General features: G+C 38.6%; 1 protein-coding gene across 1 annotated transcript; it reads right to left on the bottom strand.

Annotated features, from left to right (window-relative positions):
• Positions 1-10,041: 10,041 nt before the first annotated feature.
• Positions 10,042-13,601, bottom strand: LOC149190016 (uncharacterized). The gene is made up of 4 exons (XM_089410410.1): positions 12,467-13,601; positions 12,195-12,259; positions 11,136-11,453; positions 10,042-10,902 (listed from the first exon to the last, which is right to left on the bottom strand). Exons 1-4 carry the CDS (start codon positions 13,599-13,601, stop codon positions 10,042-10,044), a joined length of 2,379 nt encoding a protein of 792 aa, XP_089266536.1.
• Positions 13,602-22,651: the final 9,050 nt, after the last annotated feature.

Below are 22,651 nucleotides of genomic sequence, written 5' to 3'. Positions count from 1 at the left end.
CACCCTCAGGATTTGAAACCAAGACCTCACGCATAGCAACCAAGGCCACCACCATCGTGCCACCATCATGTCTCTTGTTATACGACGAATCTAAATTGTATTAGAATTTTGGTGAAAGCACATATGGAGGAGGAGTTGGGTTGAGCCCTAGCCCCTGGCCACCCATGCACCATAGGACCGCGGGCGGGGGGGCAAGGGTTAGGGCCTAACCTAGCCCAAGGACATGGCCCATGTCCATTGCACCCAAGCGTTAAAGCAGCTGAAAGTTAGAAGACCGAGCATAAAGGAGTAGGGGGGTAGCCCTGAGGGGCCAGCCCCACGTCATATGACTTGCATGGAACCATGGGCGCGACGTAGTTTGAAGGCCCAGAAACAAGGGACCAGCCCCAAGCCCTATGGGCCCTCATGTGATCAACAGTGCACACATGAAAAGGAGCCAACAGAAAGGTTCTTACCGAGGGGACCCACCCATGGTCACCTGCGATGCATGGAACCAAGGGCACGCGCTAGAGATGGGGGCCAGATAGAGCCCTGGAATATGCCCCCCCCCCCTACGGTCACATGGTGCAATGTGTCTAGGAATATCGGCACTGGGAGGTTAATGGAACCCTTAATAGTCGTACAAATTCACCCTCCAAGCAGGAATTGTGTTAGGTTTAGTGCGTTGGTTCCGCGTTTGGGGTGCTCAAGCTAGTTTGAGGCTGAATTGTAGGATGGTTAGCAACAAAATTTGGAAAAAGGACGAAGAAAGAATACATTTCTCATCTTTTGGCCAAATGAGGTGCAGAAAGAACCAAAGGAGGGATTTTTGACAGTTCTGGATCCATTAGCCATTGGAGGCATCAATTCTACTATTTGAGTTGTTTAAAGCATGTAAACACACTTTTGAGCATTTTTAATGAAAGAGGCCATACATTGGAAGCTGGACCAGGAGATGTAGCCCAAGAGAGGGGTGAACTCTTTTATCATGATTGTGTTATGTGTTTTAGATATGTTGGTTTTGTCTCTTATTGGCTGTAAAATTTGGTTTAAATTTACTTGTTTATGTGTTTAGTAAGTTGATCCTCTACCCAAAACACATATAAATTTAACTTGCAAAATTGTTAAAAATCTTCAATTTTACACATTCAAATCATTTTGGTGTGAGAGCAACAGGTTTTTATGAAGATTTGATTTGTTTGCAAGTGTTTTTATGATGCTTACAAGGTTGAAGCTCAAGAGAGGAGAAGGAGAATTGGTGGAGCCAAGATCTCAAATTGTTTCAAGGAGAACAAACAAACACTCTTGAATCTTCAATAGTCATGGCACATGAAGAATATCCTAAGGAAATGTTTGAAGATGAGAATACTTTCATAAAATAATTCTTTAAGATGTCAGAAATGGTTAAAGTTCTGTATGAGGAGAGGAATTCCAGACTGTATGGAGAAAGCTCAAAATATCATGGAGGAAAAGGAAACAAGCCTCCAAAAGGGAATGGAGGGAATGGTGACAAACCACCACCTTCACCTCCATCATCATCATCCACGTCTTCATCTTCATCCTCATCTTCAACTTCTTCTACCCTTTCACAAACAGATCCAAATTCCCCAAAGGGTCATGGAAAAACTCCTTTTCTTAAGCTTGAAATTAAGTTTGAATTTCCTATGTACAATGGAGGGGTAAATGCAGAGAGATTAGATAATTGGATTTGTCATATTGAAATTTATTGCAGGATACAAAGAATCAAAGATGATGAGACCAAGATTCAACTTGCTTCTCTTAGATTGGAAGGTGCAACACTAATTCGGTAGGAAGCCAAAACTCAAGAGGACATGAAGAAACATGGTAAGGTTTTATCCTCTTGGAATGATTTTGTTGTTGCAATAAGAAGGCAGTTGTATACATTAGCATACATGCAAAAATCTAGTATGGATTGGCATAACTTTAGGCAAGCTAAAGTGCAAAATGTGTAATCTTATACTTAATAATTTAGGAAAAGAGCTTTGATTTTGGGTATAGATTTGTCCTCACAAGATACTTTTCTCAAATACATTGGAGGTTTGCATAGTTATTTGAGACATACCATTCTCATGTTTAACCCTACAAAACTAGATGAAGTTTTTGTTCAGGCCACTCATTTAGAGGCAAGAGGGAAAAATATTTCTGAAGAAACTAGTGAGAGTTCCTTTGAGACTGGAGAAAAATGAAAAGTTAAGTTCAAAGGAAAAGGGAAGAAGAATGTTGACATCAATATGGAGAAAGAAAATATCACATGTAAAAATTGTTCCAAAGAGGGCCATGATGAATATCATTGTTTGAAACTTCATCCATAAATGAGACCCAAAAGGTTTCAGAACAAGGAGAAAGAGAAGACAGTTGCAACTACACAACAAGATTTAGGTTCAGATTCTGGAGATGAAATGAAGATCACAACCATGGGTTTGAAATGTAATGAAATTTCAAGTACTCGCACTTCAAATTGTCTCAATGAAACTCAAGATGAACAAACAAGAATAGAGCTTTTCCATATTAGAGTTATTTGAAAACATAGCAAGATGGATACACTGTTTGATAGTGGTTCACAAGCAAATCTTATCTCATAATACATTGTCAAGAAGTTGAAATTAGAAACCATTCCTCATCCTATACCTTATCCTTTAGGTTGGATATGTGAAAATGCAAAATTACATGTGACAAAAATATGTAAATTGAAATTTGCAATCACTGCAAACTTTCTAGATAAGGTAGAGTTTGATGTAATTCCAATTGATATATGTGGTATTGTTTTGGGAAGCCCATATCTATATGATAGGAGATCTATTTTTCATTGCGATGAGAAAAAATATCATTTTTTCAAGAATGGGATTGAGTACATTGTTATAGAACACAAAAAGAAGTTGAATGCATCTCTTGTAAATGCAAGACAAATGAAGAGGATTGTTAATGCTAGTCAGAACTTTGCATTGTTTATGATCAAACATTAATGTGTTGAAGAATCTAAAGCCTTTCAAGAATATGAATCAAGTTTGAAATCTGATTTCATTGATGTTTTTAATTCATGTGATAATATGTTTCAGGAGTCTACCATGTTTCCTCCTAAGCGAGGTAAACAAAATGAAGTAAATTTGCAGCAGCATGCATCATTGTTGAATATTGGTGTGAACAAGATTCCATTGTTAGAGAGTGCAAAGGTAAAAGAGAAAATGCAAAATCAAATTGACAAACATGAAATTGGTTCCAAAACTTCTTTTGGGTTTCATAATGTGTTGGATTTGAAAATGGATGGTGCATGGCAATGGCGGTCACATTTGGTCAAGAGGCGAGCCAAGTATAAGGCTAGACATGGTAAGCATCATCACAATGACATTGTTCAAGGTGAGAATAATTTGAGATTATTTAAGTTTCCTCTGGTTGGATACTGAGGAGGGAATGTGTTTATTCCTTCCAAGGTAGTTTGTTGTTCTACATATTCTGGGAATTTTCACCAATATGTCATCTATGACAGCAAGACAAGGACTCCAAAATCAGGGAAAATGATGTATTTTCATGAAAATCCCAAAATGACAAGTTGAAGAAAAGTTCAGTGGATTGAGACTCAAAGGGTGAGCGAGTTGTACCCTCAATTATTTGTTGACTAATAAAGAGCTTTTGGAGGTCCAAAAGCTTCCAATGGGGAGGAGTGATCTAGTGGATTAAAATAATGCCGAAAATTGAAATTGTGTGACATAGCTCAAAACCTATATGATTGGATAGATCTCGGTGATCTGAATCCAATGCAACTCGTTTCACTCAAATCTGACATCAGATGCTCCCAGAAACGCGTTCTGATTGATTTTGGAAATAACTAAAAGTTTTGGAAAAAAGTTGCAGGTACACCCACTCAACAGTTTGTACGTTGACTGGCCATTTGACTGGTTTCTTCATCAGCCAATGGTTGGTTGACACTTATCATCAATTGACTTGTTGTTGGCATAGTTTATTTTTATTGGTTAATGGTTGTTTTGGGTGAACCAATTAGGAGGAGCCACATGGGCCAATCCTTAGCTTCCATGTCGCCTCCTAATAGGCAATCAAAATTTTTGGAGGTCGAACAACACCCTTGAGTTTCAAAACCTAGACGTCATGCATAGAAACCAAGGAAAACACCACCGTGCCACCACCATGTCTCTTGTTATATTACGAATTTGAATTGTATTTGAATTTTCGTGAAAGCGCGTATGGGGGAGGGGTCGGGCTAAGCCCTAGTCCCTGGCCACCCCTGCACCATAGGACTGTGGGTGAGGGCCTACCCTAGCCCATAGACATGGTCCACAACCAGAACACCCAAATGTTAACAGAGCGAAAATTCCGAAGACCGAGCGCAAAGGTGTAGGGGGCTAGCTGTTGAGAGTTTAATTTGTTAGATTAAATCCCTTAAGATTAATTGTCAACCTGGGGTTCATAAGCACGATTTTCCTTGCACTTTCTCTATTCAGGCTATGTTAGAGTTTAATCATTTCCTTATAATGATTTATGAAATAAATACTTGCAAATCTTATCGTCTAATGAGCAAACCCAACAATCAAATTTAACCTAAAATCTTCATGAGTTCTAGTATTCAATCTGTACTTAACTATGCATTTCTAGTGACAAAAACGAGCTTCTATTCACACCAAACTCTAATCAAACTTTGCATGCTAGTAACAGACACTCTATGAAAAATCACTCAATCATTTTCAACAATCATTCTATGTTGACAGTTCTTACTGAAAGAAATCAAACAATCCTATGATAATAACCACTCAGCTGATTAAACTATTGATGCCATAATCATTCATTCCCAGAGCAACAATGACACTAATCTATAGCAATCCAATTACTAATTCAATGAGTGATCTATTCTGATAGTACTTCAATCAACCAATCATTTTGTACTTAAGAGCTTATTTCCATATCAAGGTTTAGGGTTTAAGTACCAATTGGAAGAATTGCTCTGTTTTATTGTTCTATCTTCAATGGATCACTTACAGGATTTAATAAATGAAAGAAACTCTGATGCTTATCTTACTTAATGCCCAACTATCAATCCTAGAGACTATACCTAATTCTATGCTACAATCATGCAAATCCATACCACTATGCTGTTGTAAGTCATAACAATGATCTAATCATGAAGTAGACACCCTAACACATGAATAGAGAAAGGAGTCAATCATTCAAAGAAGACCGTCTTTTGCATAGAAGTGAGGATAATCATTTCAATTCACCACCAGTATTGGCAATTAAATGAACAGGAGAAATAAATGATAACTATAGAATTGGTCTTTTGAAAACATTCCTGTAATGTTATATACCAATTTACAGCGCATCAATCCATAATGAAACAAACCAATTAATCATTCGTGCAAACCAAACATCCTTGTATTTAAGTTACTAGTCCGATAGTTTAATCAAATTCGTTAAGTCTTCGAATGATCTAGACAGCACCAACCTATATTCAAGTGCCTCTGCAATGCTACAGTTGGGATCGATCTAAGTCAATTCTTTTCAGTGAAACAGAGGTTGATTTAGAGGAAATAGACAAAACCTGTCCTATTCAATTGAAGTCATCATTCATCTATATCTATTGAAAGATTTAAGGACTCCGGCATCAACTGTTGGTGACAATTCCAATCAATGTATCAGTGACCATACAATGCGTTCAAGGTGAGGGAAAATCAAAGAGATGGAGTGGCTCTGGTTCGGAAGGCACAAAATCACACCGAAATCTATTTGCAATTCATGAAAACGATAAAGACTTCTATAGTCACACCTATTAATCAATCAATCAATAATAATCCACACAAACTGACTTGTAAATGGAAAAGGAAATTGAACGAATCTAAGTTTGTAGTGTCAATGTTGATACAAATACAAACAATCCCAGATGGGTGGGCCCGGCCACACCTGGGGTTGATAACTTACAATAACTAAAAGATTTGGTTCACAGTCAAAACATGGACTCCATTCCAATCAACGCATTCAAAAATGGCTCCAGAACAAGAGTAGCATCACAATTATATTAAAACTGGTTGCGATCATACAGTAAAATGCTTCATAAGTTCGATGCCAGTTTAACATATTACATCCCTTGCCTTTATAGGCATTCACTTACAATAAAACATAAAACTAAAAATAACCATTGAACAACGTTACTCCTTCCATGTGGGTTGGTTTGAACAACCATCTCGGATTGGTTTATCAGCTTGTAACCAACTCCCAATTTTGTATATGTTGCAACCAAAGGAAATCGGGCGAAGATCTCAGGATCATGATGCGTTCTTCTTATGGTTGCGCCATTTCATCTTCCAGAACGTGTTGCACCTTATCCATTTCGTTACTTGAGTGCCAATTCTGCATATAGCCCTTGAGTACCGAAGTAGAAAGTCTTCATGCATCAACTGCTTCTTTTGGTATCATCCTGCACATTCTGCTGAGAGTCTACACTCGATTGTAATAATAAGTTAGTTTAAAAATATGCTACTTCTATTCACTTAAATCTACCAACGAATAGCTAAATGCAACCATGAGAAGGTTTACCTCAAGTGGGGAGTAGAGCTAGGATTAGGACAGTAACTTAGCATAGAAATAGGTTCCATGGTACCAAAAAGGGGTCAAAATGGGGATTGAACTGATAGTAATATGGAAAAAATAGGGGATCAACATCCTCCCATGCTTAACCTAATGCATGCCCTCATGCATCCAACAAAAAGTAGACTACTAGTTGAAGGAGACTGCTATCAAAGACTAGCAGTCTTGATTAAGACTTCAATCCCTTTCCCAATATGTGGCGAGCACTTCTGAAATTGCAATGCTAGGCCCTTAGTACTCAATCGTTTCGCAGGCTTGTTGCTGGCTGCCTTCCAATGTATAAGGCGCTTGTTCTTTCATACCAAAGCATCATTCTATACATACAGCTTCATATTAGAATCTCTTACCTGTTGATTTATGTCCTTTACAAAATGAAACAAGACCTTGTATTTGTTTGCATATTCCCTAAGCTTGGTAATTGTTTTTCGCAGCTTCACAAGTCTAATTTTTAAGTTCTCCTCAGCATCCAATGTAGGGTTTTTAGTCGGGGTTGTTGATTGTTGCGAGATACTCCCCCTTGGCGATTTTCCTCTATGCTGCTTAGAAGATGACGGATGTCGGGTGCTCTTTGTAGTGTTCCTACTTGCTGTTGGTTCGGTAGGGGACAAGGCTTCTTTATCCTGTGTAATATCCATCGGGATTTGGAGTTTAGGTGTGGCAGTGGGCTCTTCTGCTATGGGCATTTGAGACTACAGAAGACTGGTCTCGTGGGAGGATAAAATAGGGATATGGACAATGTTGGGTCCTTCAACAGTGTTCTACGGGGAAAAGGCCATACTGCGGGTCCGACGGCGACCTTGAGCCGAAGTTTCAGCTATAGGAATTGGGAAAGTTTTGGAAGGAAATCGGGGTTTCCATTGTTTAGCTTTAGGAGCAGTGCTTCCAGGTTTGAGGGGTGGATCTGTTGGAGACTACGGCATGTCACTTTCGATCATGAGACTAAGATCAGGTCAGGTAGGTTTTGTTCGGTCATACTTCCTTTTCTGAAGTGAGCTTATGGGACTTTCCACCAACGTTCTTCATGTGCCATCCTTCGAGCTACCTACGGCTGTAGGAGGAGGTGCGGACACCGGGGTAGGGGAATGGGTATGCTCAGACTCGGATGGGAGAATTGCTTCTTCATTTTTCAAAGATTGGCCTACTGCACGTTGTCTGCCTTTAGTTTGTGTTTCTTACCCAGGAAACGCCTCTATGAGGAAATCTTCCCATGACCATTTCCATTTCTTCAGCTCAGCAACCAATAAAATCTTGATCAAACTATGGTGATATAATGCAGTTTCGGGATTTTTGCTATGAGACTGAATTCCCTTTTCCATCTTATGCAAGCTTAACCTTAGGAAATAAGGGATATTGAGGTGTCTACCTTCTGTAAAATGGACCATGAGCTAAACATGATAGAGAAAAACAACAACGAACCTCCCCTCACAGGTCACAAAGCGCTGCAGCATCGTCAGGAGTGGGTACCATTGCTCTTCAATACAGCTACGAAGCACTCCCTTTGTCCAACTAATGGACCTGTAAGCTGGTTTCAGGAACATGGTGCAATTTGGTACCTCTAATTAGCCACCTTTGAAAAATTTCTCACCGTCAATTGGTAGTCCAATTGCCCTACTCACATACTCATCGGTGATCCCGAAGCTGAGGTTGCCAACTTGGGTGTTTTCACCATTGAAGCTCCAAGCGAATGCGAGCGTCACCTAATCATTATATCCTTGCAATTTTTGAAGAAAAGGAATCCAGCCTTTCTCTTCCAAGCTTGCCTTACACCCTTCATACTCTGGGCTATGGGAGAACTGAACGAAGGTAGGTTCATGTCTATCCGCTCCCATGGAACCTATGGTTCAACTGTAATTGACTGCGCTACTGGACTCTGATTAATTCTCTGCCTCTGTCTTCAAACGTCCTCTATTTAACTACCACTGGACAGTCGTTGTGATGATGGCTTTGATACCGGGGATTGGCTCCATGATGGTAATCAGATACAAGGGATCGGTTCCATAATGGTAATCGTCTCGCCTTCTCTGTTTGGAAGCATGGGCACTTGAGTGCGGGATGTGATCTGTGGGAAGAGCGTGGGAGCTCCCCTGTGATGAGGTAGTGTGTTACCACCATGATGACAAAAGGCATCACGAAATGACGGTTAAGCGGGGAGCGGTCATCATGACACAATAAGGATGAATCGCAGGAGGGTCATTTGTTTATAAAATCGGGACTTAGACAGGCGAGGCATAAGATATGTGATCATGGTGATCATATGATAGATCCCGAGGCATGCTTCAAATGATTAACACTTAACTACTTATCAGTAAAATTCAAGCAAAAACAAGTGCATACCTCAACCACTTAAGTGATTTGCGTCGAGTGTGAGCTCCATGTGCTTAAACAATGCCTCCTGCGATTGCGTGCGTGGTGCCCGGATTCTGGAAGATTGACATGCTATGCCTTGGTGGATAGAATACTAATTCTATGAACCTGTTCTTAATTCTGAGCGAATTGATAGTTCCAAGCATTCTTCGACTGCATATAAGACAAACCCTGATTTACACATACAAAATGTTGTAGGGTAGTCCCGTGTGTATGTTTTGGCAGTAGCTGAGGGATTGTAGGACCCTCTTTTAAGAAAACTCTCAGGCCCTCATGTGCAATATGAGCCACATTCTTGGACAGAGTAAAGCACAGAGGCCTTTATGAAACCAAGGTATTATGGTCAGCCATAAACACAGTTATTTGAATAGAATTAGGTAGAACCAAATTCTGAGATCCACATAAAAACAACTGAAATGAACAGAGTGTAGGGTATAGTTCAACTGCCACCCTCCTGGAATCTCTAGCTTCCATATCATAGACCAGATTTCTTGTTATATCAATAAAGGAACTACTTACCATCCATGGATTTTAACTAGGCCTGGAATGGTGACTGCCTGGGGCATTTCTTTTTTGGGAGCTGGAAATGGCCAGAAAGAGAGCTCTAGGGGGGTTTCTTTTCTGTAGTTATTCCTTTGGGCCTGGAAAAGAATAATTCTTAGCCCAAAGGATCCCTATGCTACTACTACCTTATTATTTTAACGAGCCTAAAGTAGTTAGTGCTCGAGGCATTCTTATTTAGAGAGTCTGAATTACCTAAAGTAGACTCCACAGGTTTCCTTTCTGTAATCATTTCCTTGAGCCCAAAAAAGAACAATTTTGTACTCAAGGAATCCCTAGACTACTGTTGGTCCATTTCATTTACGAGCCTGGATCAGCCATTGCTCAGGAGCTTCATATTTAGAGAGTCTGAAGGCTTCCAAAGAAGACTCCACAAGTTCCTTTTCCATATGTAATCCACCAGGCTTGGTTAAAGGGATAAACTTTCTCCTGGTGAATTCCTCCTTTATTCTACATGGGTTGTGGGGAGGACCACTTATGGATAACAAAAATGACAACCCACTATTATATATATAATAGATAAAAAAATTAATTAACTGAACCAGCAAGGGGCTGGTCCTTTGCATGAATCAGCTCCAATCCTGGGTCCTTTTGAATTTCTTGCAAAAACTGATCACGTGAGAGTGGCTTATGATAAACTTTAAGTTGATGACCATTTACCACAAAAGAAGTCCTATCATTATCAATAGTACAGAGGCGAACTAAGCCATTATCAAAAACTTCAATTACCTCATATGGTCCCAACCATCTGATAGAAAATTTACCTATGAAGTTCTTAAACTTATTATTGTATAATAAGGCCCAGTCGCTTGGACGGTAGACTTTCTTCTTAATGAATTTATTGTGCCATTGGGCTCTTTCGTTCTGTACTAATGCAGTTCGGTGGTAGGCATCTTGTCGGATTTCATCTAGCTCATTCAATTGCATCAATCTTTGCTCTTGAGCCTCGTTTAAATTCATGCCTAATTGAGTAGTTGTTCTAAATGTTTTTACCTGAAATTCAATGGACAGAAGTACTTGTTTACCATAGCCTAGCACACAGGGAGTATGCCCGGTCACATTTCTCCAAGTGATTCGGTAAGCCCAAAGTGCCTCTAGTGACTTTTCCACCAAATCTGTGTGATGTAGTTGAATTGTCTTTGTAAGGATGGATTCCAACACCTTGTTTGTGGACTCTACTTTCCCATTAGCTTGGGGGTGGTAAGGAGTCGATTTGTGGTGCTTCACTTGATATTGCTCTGTAAGTGCCTTGACCAGCTTTGATGTGAATTGGGTGCCCTGGTCAGTGACAATTTCACGAGGGACCCCAAATCTTGTAAAAATGTCCTCGAACAAAAACTCCACTACCGCCTTTTCTGTGGTGGCATACAATGCTTTAGCCTCCACCCACTTGGTGACGTAATCAATGCATACCAAAATATATTTTTATTTTTTGACATTGGGGAGATGGGCCCGACGAATTCCAATGTCCACTTCTCAAAGGTTTCAATAGCAATTTGTAGGTGAAGGGGCATTTCATTAGAGGCCACTAGTCTCCCCATTCTTTGGCAAGCGTCACAACTTAAAAAAAACTTCTTGGCGTCCTTGAAGAGTGTAGGCCAATAGTATCCAGTGCAGAGAACTTTATATGTCGTCCTCTTATCGACAAAATGGTCGCCACAAGGCTCATTATGACTGGCGCTTAGTATGTCATGCATTTCGTCTTCCCGCACACATCGCCTCATAATCAAGTCTGGCCCTGTATAGAATAGATCTCCCTCAATCCACGAGTAATTAGCACTGCTTTGTACTATATTATACCTCTCCCGAGCCGACATGTTCTGAGGTAGCTTTCCTGATACCAAATGATTGGCAACATCAGCGAACCAAGGGGTAATGGTAGAAATGGCAAATAGAGCTTCATCTAGGAATTCATCAGGCACTGGCATTGGCATGCTTCCCTGCGTAAGATTTAAACGAGATAAAAAGTTAGCTGCCAAATTATCCCTTCCAGGCCTATCAATTATAGTTATGTTAAATTCTTGTAAAAGCAACAACCATCTAGTTATCCTACCGTTAGTAATTGGTTTATTCATTAAAAATCTAACAATAGAATGATCTGTATGAACAAATGTCTCATAACCAGTAATATAATGTCTAAACTTTCCTATAGCATGTACAACTGCTAATAGTTCTTTTTCAGTGACCGTATAATTTAATTCAGTGGGAGAGAGATTTTTGCTAACAAAGTAAATGGCATAGGGAAAGTTATCCTCCCTTTGTCCCAAAACTGCTCCCAGTGTGGTATCCAAAGCATCTGTACAAATGTGAAAGGGTAAGGACCAGTTTGGTCCTCTTAGCACCGAAGTTGTGGACAATATTTCCTTCAGTACCTAAAAAGCCTGTTGACAATCAACATTCCATACAAATTCAACATCTTTAGTTAACAATTTAAATAATGGTGTTGCTATTCTAGTGAAATTTTCAATGAATCGTCGATAATATCCTGCGTGCCCTAGAAAAATTCTTACCTCTTTTTGTGAGCTCGGAATAGGGATACGCGAAATTACCTCGATTTTTGTTGGATCGACCTGAATTCCTTCAAAGGATACATGGTGGCCTAAAACAATCCCCTTAGTTTGCATCATCCTACATTTATCACTACTAAGGGCCAGATCAGCTTCTTGACAATGGATCAATACCTTCTCTAGATTTTCCAAGGCTTGCGGAAAATCATCCCCATAGACTATGAAGTCATCCATATAGACTTCCACACAGTCATGGATTAGGTCATAAAAGATAGCAAGCACAACTCTTTAAAAGGTGGTAGGAGCATTACAAAGACCAAAGGGAAGGACTTTATATGCATAAGTACCCCATGGGCACGTGAAGGTGGTATTTTCTTGGTCTTCCTCAACTATTTGTATTTGATTGTACCCGCTATAACCATCTAGAAAAGAAAAATATTTCTTACCTGCAAGCGTGTCGAGAACTTGGTCAATAAAAGGCAATGGAAAATAATCGCGCAGCGTGGCTTTATTTAATTCTCTGTAATAGATGCAGATCCACCATTTTCCATTCTTCTTTGGGACTACTACTAGAGGTGATACCCATTTGCTATCGGAAATGGGGTAAATGAAATCTGTGGCCAAAAGTTTCTGAAGCTCTTCTTTAACGATATCCTTCAATGTTGGGTTCATCCGCCTTTGCAGCTGCTGAACAGGTCTCATTTCTTCATTTGTGTAAATATGATGGATGCAAGTGTCTGGATGTATACCTCTCATATCCAAGTAATCCCATGCGAATGCTCTGGTTTGTTCTCGAACCATACTCATCAACTGCTGCTTTTGTTCTGCAGTCAATCCTGTGCCAATATGTAGAATTTTCCCTTCAAATATTTCCACAGGTTCTGTGGTGAGCTCCTGGCTTCCTTCCATGGCTGCAAATGAGGCGAAGACGGCTGGATGGCAGGTTTCCTGAAACTCATCACTAAACACATGTTGATAACCATTAAATGAGATGGGATAATTGATGCAAGAACTATCAGCTAGAAACTGCTGCAAAACATGCTCATCAGAGTGTTCCTGGAGACCTCTAGACTGTTCTAATGTTAATAATGGAAACATGCAGTCTTCATCTCCATAAGGATTTTTGAGCCATACTGGTACTTCAACAGCTGTTTGAGCATGTGGAAATATGGACAACGTTTGATTGTGAGATCCATTTGAAATGGTCATTTCCCCATTTCTGCATCCAATGACGGCATCTGCAGTTGCCAACCATGGCCTTCCCAAGACCACAGGGTGTCCAGGTCTAGAGGTTTTTGGAGAAATGACTACAAAGTCTATAGGATATTGCCAGGAGGAAATAGTGACTATTATATCTTCCAAGGATCCTATTGGTTTGACAATGGATTTATCTGCCATCTCTAAAAGGATAGGGGTGGTTTTCAATCTAGGAAATTGTAGTGATGTCATTGTTTCATAAGTCATTGCATTTATTGCAGCCCCTAAATCTACAAGAGTATTTGGCAGAAGCACTCCATTTATTTCGATAGTGACGATGGGGTTTCCAGGGTCACTGTATTTGGCAAGCATGTCTGAAATCATCGTGGACATTTGACTCATAATTTTGACATTCTAGTTTTTATGCCCTTTTCTCCCCGGTTTCTTGATGCAGAGATCCTTGACAATTTTAGTGTATATAGGGATGTCTCGGATTGCTTGTAAAAGTGGAATTTTAATACAGACATTCCTAAGCTCGTTTTCCAGGTCATATTCGATTGGGACCTCTTCTTTTTTTACTATCAGTCCCTCCGGGTATGGTGGTTCAGTTAAATCTTATTTTGTTGTTTGTTGTTTTTCATTTTGCACATGTTTTTCAGATGACGGGGAGGGCACCTCTTCTTGAATAACCACAGTCAATTTCCCTTTATTCACTATTTTTCCTGACCGCAACTGGATTTCATTCATAGGAATGGTCGTGATCATGTATGTAGGAAAGGGCTGGATGTCTATGTTTTGCACAGGTTGAGGTGTCTTATTGTGATTTGGGTTAGGTACAGGTTGTGCAGGAAGCAGTGTAGGTCGTGGTGGGTTTATATTAGCTGGTGCTTGTGCGGGGGGGGGGGGGGGGTGTTAGTAGGTGCAGGTAATAATTGATGTATAGGAGGTGTTGTGTTGGCAGGCGCTGGTAATAATTGATGCAAAGGAGGTGGCAGCTGTGTAGGTTGTTGATACATGTTAGGGTTATATGCCTGCTGATAAGTTTGCATGGATGGATTATATGAAGTGCTCGGCATATTTGGATAAGGCGTGTAGAATTGGGGTTGATAGTTGGTAACATAAGGACTCGTTCTCCAATTCTGGTTCCAAGCAGTACCTTGTGGTTGTTGAGCAACCCAAGGGGGGTAGGATGCAGGAAAGGTCCAAGGCTGGGTTTGGCTATATCCTTGAAAATTCGAGTCTGGGAACGAACTCTGACTCTGACCTTTCCAGGTGGGTCTTTTGGTTGTTTGAGCTTGGTCAAGGGTTTTGGTATTTCCTTTGTAAATGGCCTGTAAACCAAGAAGTGATGGGCACTTCTTGGTTGGGTGCTCTAGAGTGTAGATCCCACAAACTTCTATGGAATTCAGAGGACATTCCCTCTCTGCATGTTTACGCCTACACTTGGGACAAAAGATCACCATAGCTACCTTTTCAGCCTCATGCTTTTGATTGACTTTCATTGTGTCGAGCTAGTCGCTGATTGTATTTAAGATGTCAGTTTTGAAATTCTCTAATAGGTTCCCCAGCTCAACTCTGGTGACAGCATTAGCTATAGTCTTCTTTTGCACATAGTCTTGAGAATTTTCTTGAAGTTCACGAAGCCTTTTACCTACTTTAGCTTAGCTTCTAGAGTAGGTGTGACAAAGGTCAATGATTTCAGCAAAGGCTTTCTTGTAAATGTCCCCACCACTAAGAAAGTTCAATGTTTCTATGCAATCATCTCTTAGCCCTTTCAGGAACACAGTTCTGATGATTTTTTGGTCTAAGGTGCTTCCACGAGATTTATGAAAGTTATATAGGAATCTCTCAAGATACTCTTCTAAGTTTTCATCTTTAGTTTGCTACATCCTAAGGATATCACTAATGTCCCTACTCTTGCAGAAATCTTGATATTTTTAAGAAAAGTTGACCTCATATCATCCCATGTGTATATGGTATGCTGCCCTAAACTCATGAACCACATAAGGGCTGCGTCTTTTAATGTGGCAGGAAACAATTTGAGTTTATGTGCAGCCTCATAGTAATTATAACTACGACATAAAATATCAAATTCAAAGAGAAATGCATCAGGATCTTCGGATGATTTACCATAGAATAGTGGTAGAGATGCCATCAGAATGTTCTTCATGTTGATGTCGCGAGTCAAATCCAGGATAGGGAATCTGAAAGTGACTTCTTCTTCTTCTTGGTTTCCTCGAAATGGGTTAACATTCCATCTAGGGCCTTCCCCTTCTCCATGGTGTTCATCATGGTTTTCGTCCTCACCATCTGAATGTTCCATATTTGCAACAGGTACACGGTGGGGCTTGCTAATTATGGTGTGGACCGAGGGTATTAGATCACGGTAGATGTTGGTGGACTGCTCGTCCAAGGGGTCTGACTATTCCAATGGTTCTTCTACGTGGTTGTAAAATACAACCTATTGTATGATCCTTCCTTCTCGATCAAAGAATTCCTGATCTGAAGTCACGTTGGCATCAACACTTACTCCCTCGTGTCTTAAACCTGCATATCAATTAACAGCGGTTAAAACAGGTATATTAATTGATCCAAAAGTTGTAGGAAATTTAGAGTTTGAAATAAATCTACCTTTATTGTCCCTAGGTCTACCTGTACTTCTACGCATAAAGATAAAGGAAAATAGAAATCAAGAACAAACAGTGATCAGTCAGACTTTGGAGCAACCCCAACAAAAGTGGATGCGTGGCTCTTCACTCACGTCTTACCATACTCTCTCCACCCTCTGACAGTCCTGCAAGATCTTGAAACTCTGATAATAATGGTTACCTGAATAAGAAATGACAACTTCCCCGACAACGACGCCAAAATGTTGAGAGTTTAATTTGTCAGATTAAATCCCTTAAGATTAGTCGTCAACCTGGGGTTCGTAAGCACAAATTGCCTTGCACTTTCTCTGTTCAGGCTAGGTCAGAGTTTAATCATTTCCTTATAATGATTTATGAAATAAATACTCACAAATATTATCGTCTAATGAGCAAACCCAACAATCAAATTTAACCTAAAATCTTCACGAGTTCTAGTATTCAATGTGTACTTAACTATGCATTTCTAGTGACAAAAATTAGCTTCTATTCACACCAAACTCTAATCAAACTTTGCATGCTGGTACCAGACTCTCTATGAAAAATCACTCAATCATTTCAACAATCATTCTATGTTGACAGTTCTTACTGAAAGAAATCAAACAATCCTATGATAATAACCACTCAGCTTATTAAACTATTGATGCCATAATCATTCATTCCCAGAGCAACAATGACACTAATCTATAGCAATCCAATTACTAATTCAATGAGTGATCTATTCTGATAGTACTTCAATCAACCAATCATTTTGTACTTAAGAGCTTATTTCCAGATCAAGGTTCAGGGTTTAAGTACCAATTGGAAGAATTTCTTTGTTTTGTTGTTCTGTCTTCAATGGATCACTTACAGGATTTAATAAATGAAAGCAACTCTGATACTTATCTTACTTAATGCCCAGCTATCAATCCTAGAGACTATACCTAATTCTATGCTACAATCATGCAAATCCCTACCACTATGCTGTTGTAAGTCATAACAATGATCTAATCATGAAGTAGACACCCTAACACATGAACCGAGAAAGGAGTCAATCATTCAAAGAAGACTGTCTTTTGCACAGAAGTGAGGATAATCATTTCAATTCACCACCGATATTGGCAATTAAATGAACAGGAGAAATAAATGATAACTATAGAATTGGTCTTTTGAAAACGTTCCTGTAATGTTATATACCAATTTACAGCGCATCAATCCACAATGAAACAAACCAATTAATCATTCATGCAAACCAGACATCCTTGTATTTAAGTTACTAGTTCGATAGTTTAATCAAATTCATTAAGTCTTTGAATGATCTAGACAGTGCCATCCTATATTCAAGTGCCTCTAAAATGCTACAGTTGGGATTGATCTAAGTCAATTATTTTTAGTGAAACAGAGGTTGATTTAGAGGAAATAGACAAAACCTGTCCTATTCAATTGAGGTCATCATTCATCTATATCTATTGAAAGATTTAAGGACTCCGGCATCAACTGTTGGTGACAATTCCAATCAATGTATCAGTGACCATACAATGCGTTCAAGGTGAGGGCAAATCAAAGCGATGGAGTGGCTCTGGTTCAGAAGGCACAAAATCACACCGAAATCTAATTGCAATTCATGAAAACGGTAAAGACTTCTGCAATCACACCTATTAATCAATCAATCAATAATAATCCATGCAAACCGACTTGTAAATGGAAAAGGAAATTGAACGAATCTAAGTTCGCAGTGTCACTGCTGATACAAATACAAACAATCCTAGATGGGTGGGCCCGGCCACACCTGGGGCTGATAACTTACAGTAACTAAATGATTTGGTTCACAGTCAAAACATGGACTCCATTCCAATCAACGCATTCAAAAACGGCTTCAGAACAAGAGCAGCATCACAATTATATTAAAATTGGTTGTGATCATATAGTAAAATGCTTCATAAGTTCGGTGCCAGTTTAACATATTACATCCCTTGCCTTTATAGGCATTCACTTACAATAAAACATAAAACTAAAAATAACCATTGAACAACATTACTCCTTCCAGGTGAGTTGGTTTGAACAGCCATCTCGGATTGGTTTATCAACTCGTAACCAACTCCCAATTTTGTATATGCTGCAACCAAAGGAAATCGGGCGAAGATCTCAAGATCATGATGTGTTCTTCTTATGGTTGTGCCACTTCATCTTCCAGAATGTACTGCACCTTATCCATTTCATTAGTGCCAATTCTGCATATATCCCTTTAGTACTGAAGTAGAAATTCTTCATGCATCAACTGCTTCTTCTGGTATCATCCTGCACATTCTGCTGAGAGTCTACACTCTATTGTAATAATAAGTTAGTTTAAAAATATGCTACTTCTATTCACTTAAATCTACCAACGAATAGCTAAATGCAACACTGAGAAGGTTTACCTCAAGTGGGGAGTAGAGCTAGGATTAGGACAATAACTTAGTAGAGAAATAGGTTCCATGGTACCAAAAAGGGGTCAAAATGGGGATTGAACTGATAGTAATATATACAAAATAGGGGATCAACACTAGCCCCAAGTCGTATGACCCGTTTGGAACCACAGGCATGGTGTACTTCGGAGGGCTAGCCACAAGGGACCAACCCCAACCCCTATGGGGCCTCATGTGACCATGGACAAGAAAAGGAGCTTGCGAAAAGGTGTTTGTTGAGGGGGCCAGCCCATGGTCACCTGCGCTGCATGGAACCAAGGGCACGTGCCAAATATGGGGGCCAGACAGAGCCCTGGTATATCGGCCCCCTATGCGGTCACATGGCACCACGTGACCAAGAATTTCGGGATTGGGGGCTTAATGGCGCCCTTAACGGTCCTACAAATTCACCCACTAACCGAGAATTATGCCAGGTTTAGTGTGTCGGTTCCACGTTTGGGGTGCTCAAGCTAGGTTGAGGCTGAATTGTAGGATGGTTAGCAGCAAAATTTGGAAAAAGGAGGAGACAAGAATAACTTGCTCAGTTTTTGGCCAAATGAGGTGAAAAAAGAAGCAAAATGGGGTTTTCTGATAGCGTTGGATCCATTGGAGATATCATTTCTGCCATTTGAGCTATGTAAAACATGTAAACACACTTTTGAACATTTTTAATGAAAGAGACCCTACATTAGAATCTGGACCAGGAGATGTAGCCCAAGAAAGGGGTGAACTCCTTTATCATGCTTGTGTTATGTGTTTCAGATATGTTGGTTTTGTCTCTGTTTGGTTGTAAAATTTGGTTTAAATTTAATTATTTATTTGTTTATTAAGTTGATCCTATACCTGAAACACATATAAATTTAACTTGCAAACTTGTTAAAAATCTTCAAGTTTACACATTCAGATCAAAGAGAGGGGGAGAGAGAATAGGAGAGGGAGGGAGATAGTGATAGAGTTGGAGGGGAGAGAGAGTGTGTGTGCTAGTGCGAGTGATGGGGGGATAGAAAAAGGGAGGTGGGAGAGAAAGGGAGAGAGAGGAAGGAAGAGAGAGAGGACATGAGAGAGAGAAGGAGAGAGGGAGGGAGAGAGATGGATTTGGAAGGTGGGGGAGAGAGTGTGAATAACAAAGAAAAAGAGATATATAGGTAGAGAGAGAGAGTGGTAAGGGAGTGATGGAGAGAGAGTGAGTGAGAGAGGAGAGAATGAGGGAAGAGAGAGAGAGAAGGGATTTTTCATAATGGTTAGTTTGTCACTCAAGTCTAAGGAATTCACCACCATTTTCTTGGTGGTGTGGGTTTACCATAATACCTCACCCATAAATTATGGAAAGAAATTCATCCGATATTCCATCATAAGCATAGGTATGGATATTTCTGCATTCATAGTGACGATACAGGTTATCCATATGTTACATTTCAAGCTAAGATCTACATATGTGGAAGTGGATCTATGGAATGTTTTTGTGTGTGGAATTATGGATGATTGTGAGGGATCATTACTTGTCTTTGTTGAGTTGTCATGGAAGCAATACCCTTTGACCATAGTGACATCACTTGGCAGGATTTTTCTAAGAATGAAGAGACTTTTTGGGTGATTCCGTAGGGTAGACAAGTAATATAGGTCATCCAAAACATTTTTCCAGGGAATACTCTTCCTATGCTCTCATTACCATTTTTTGAATTAGTTCCATGCTAGTATTATGGATTTTGTGGTATTATGATGGCTATATGATTATTTATGTTGGTTCCTAAAGTTATATATAATGAACTGAACAATAGAGCATAGTACACTAATTCAATTGGTGGTTCTTATTGTATACGGTGCCATGAGAACATATCGTTAATTTTATTATGTTTATAGCCTATTATAAATCTAATGGGTCATGTGAAGCCAAGAACATTAGCTATAGGTTATCCATATATGTTGTTGAGTGTGTGTGTGTGAAGAGGTCAAGTCATATGATTGACTTATGAATACATTCAGTACCTAGAAATCTATCCTAGATAACTAGAGGATACATCGAGCTATCTTATCCAATAGATGGGAGCATGTTCATAGGATGGTTTGGTTACTTGACTACTTTTTCTGACTAATACAACAAGCTATGTAATTTAGCAAAATGAAGTATGTCAATATTGTTAATTATTACAAGTACGTCAATGACAGTCAAAAGTAGTTATATTTTAAATCAAGATCAAGTGGGAAGCTTGAAGTTGTGGTGGCTGAAGAAAGAGAATTATCTATGAGATTTCAAAGTGGGTATAAGTGTTAACCAACATAGATCCATTTTAGATACGGATCTAACATGAGCCGAGAGGGATAAAATTTCTTCACGTGCAATTTTTTTTATGAGCCGACATTACTTAAATGTTTTATATTGTTATTTAATTTTTTATTTTTATTTTTATATTGGCCTACATGAGCAAAATTTCAACTTTGATGACGGACGAACAATGTTACACATAATACTGGGTTGTAGAATGAGCCTCTCGGCTCAATGAAGACTAACAAGATAAAGACCAATATTATTATTGTAATTTGTGATTTAAGTCTTTGACATATAACCATTAAGGTAGTGACTTGGAGATAATGCTTCTTTTAATGCAGTGTACTAAGTTTAGAATTGGTTTGGGATTTTGTTGAGAGAATATCTCAACCTATATCTATGTTTGAAATTAGTTGCATTTGAGACCAATTATATAAATTTATTGTAATTGAGTAAAAGTGTATGCAATAAAAAAATATTATCCGTGTGTAATTTGTGTATTGTCTACTCCTCAAATTTCTAAATATATGTATATTCACTTATGTTTTTATTTTAACCAACATTGTTTCTTTATTTAGAGTATTATTAATTTCTTTAAACAATATGTGTCAACTCCACATTGAACACGAATGAAATCACACGTCACCATCATATTTGGCTCTAAAATGCCCATTTGGACAAAATAAATTATTTATTACTATTATTTGATATGTATCAATATTATTCGTTCAAATATAACACAATATCATGTGTGCTATACTTGTTTGCTATACAAGCACCACACTACATCAATTTTTTAGAAATACTCTTAGGGCTACACAACAATTTATATGCACATTCCACTTTTCAATTTGTCTTTCTCTTCTCTTGGAGTTTCCAGATGCTTCTATGTTTACATGGATGAGGATGAAAACAAAGGCATTTTCCCTACCCTATTAAAACAATAGGTGCAAGGGTGAGAAAAGTAGCTTATAACTAGTGATATAATATAAGTAATATAAAGATAAAGGTATTTTTAATAGGTTAGTAGGAAAGATGGATGTAATGGTGAGTAATATTCATTTTCTGAATTAGTTTTATATTGAAGAGGTCACAAAGAGATCCAAGATATTTGGTATATAGCTCTTAACAAATATTCCAATTAATCTACATCTCCTAACAACACACGCAACAATATACTAGCAACTCTCCATAGCAATGGAATAAAAGCCATTAAGACCGCCATGCTCATTTCAATTGTGTTGAAATTCTATATGTATATTTAACTTAGATACGCTTTGAGGTGTGTTATTCATATCTTCCTTTGCGTGCACAAATGTTATGGACTTGAGTTGTCCCCAAAACAACGAGAGTTCTAATCTGCTTTGTGTAGAACGCATTTATACTTATTGAAATACGTAAAAGGGATATGATAGCATGTTAATAATCGCATTTATACTTATTGAAATACGTAAAAGGGATATGATAGCATGTTAATAATCGCTGATGTAATTCGTTTTATTAGACGAAGATGTGGTGGAGGGTTACGGAGGCTAACCTAATAGCATCCCATGACATGAATTAAAATAATGACTAATATAGTGCGAGAGGAGTCAAGATGGTAGGAGTAATTGAATAAGGTAGAAAAATAGCCGGAAAATAGACATTGGGCATGAATCAATAATATCATTGTGAATCAAACATTCCATTCTCAGGGATTTAAACAAACTTCATAGCACAAAACACTCAAAACAACCTTTTAGACATATATGACCACATATCTTTAGATAACAACGTTTAGCTTAATTAGCCAGAATTAGTTTTTAATATAAATGTGTAAATTATATATATATATATATATATCACATTAATAAAGAATAATTAATTAAAATAAAATTAATGTTTTTTTTAAATTAAAAAGTTTTAATTTTTTAAATGTTATTATAAATAGTTATTAACCAAAATTTATGATAATGATAATAATGACTAATATTTACAATAATCTAATTATTTAGTTTACCCCTTTGTTTTTTAATATGATATATGTTATGGATTCGCTCTGCTAGCTGAAGGAGATACATAGCCCTAGCCAGCAAACGACGAAAGAAGCCTCGTAGCTGC

Source organism: Pinus tabuliformis, chromosome 3_1 (genome assembly GCF_031772625.1).
Source record: "Pinus tabuliformis cultivar Carrire ecotype Pingquan chromosome 3_1, CPIR1, whole genome shotgun sequence".
NCBI lineage: Eukaryota > Viridiplantae > Streptophyta > Pinopsida > Pinales > Pinaceae > Pinus > Pinus tabuliformis.
The sequence above is the reverse complement of the archived record's forward strand: the minus strand, read 5'-3'. Positions and strand labels throughout refer to the sequence as shown.

Excerpts from the sequence above, each read along its gene's own strand:
- LOC149190016 (XM_089410410.1), bottom strand. The coding sequence starts at position 13,601 with ATGATTTCAGACATGCTTGCCAAATACAGTGACCCTGGAAACCCCATC. Across the intron at positions 11,454-12,194 it reads CCTTGGAAAATCTAGAGAAG|GGAAGCATGCCAATGCCAGT; the intron begins GTATTGATCCAT and ends AATCTTACGCAG. Across the intron at positions 10,903-11,135 it reads ATAAGAGGACGACATATAAA|TGGGTGGAGGCTAAAGCATT; the intron begins GTTCTCTGCACT and ends TACGTCACCAAG.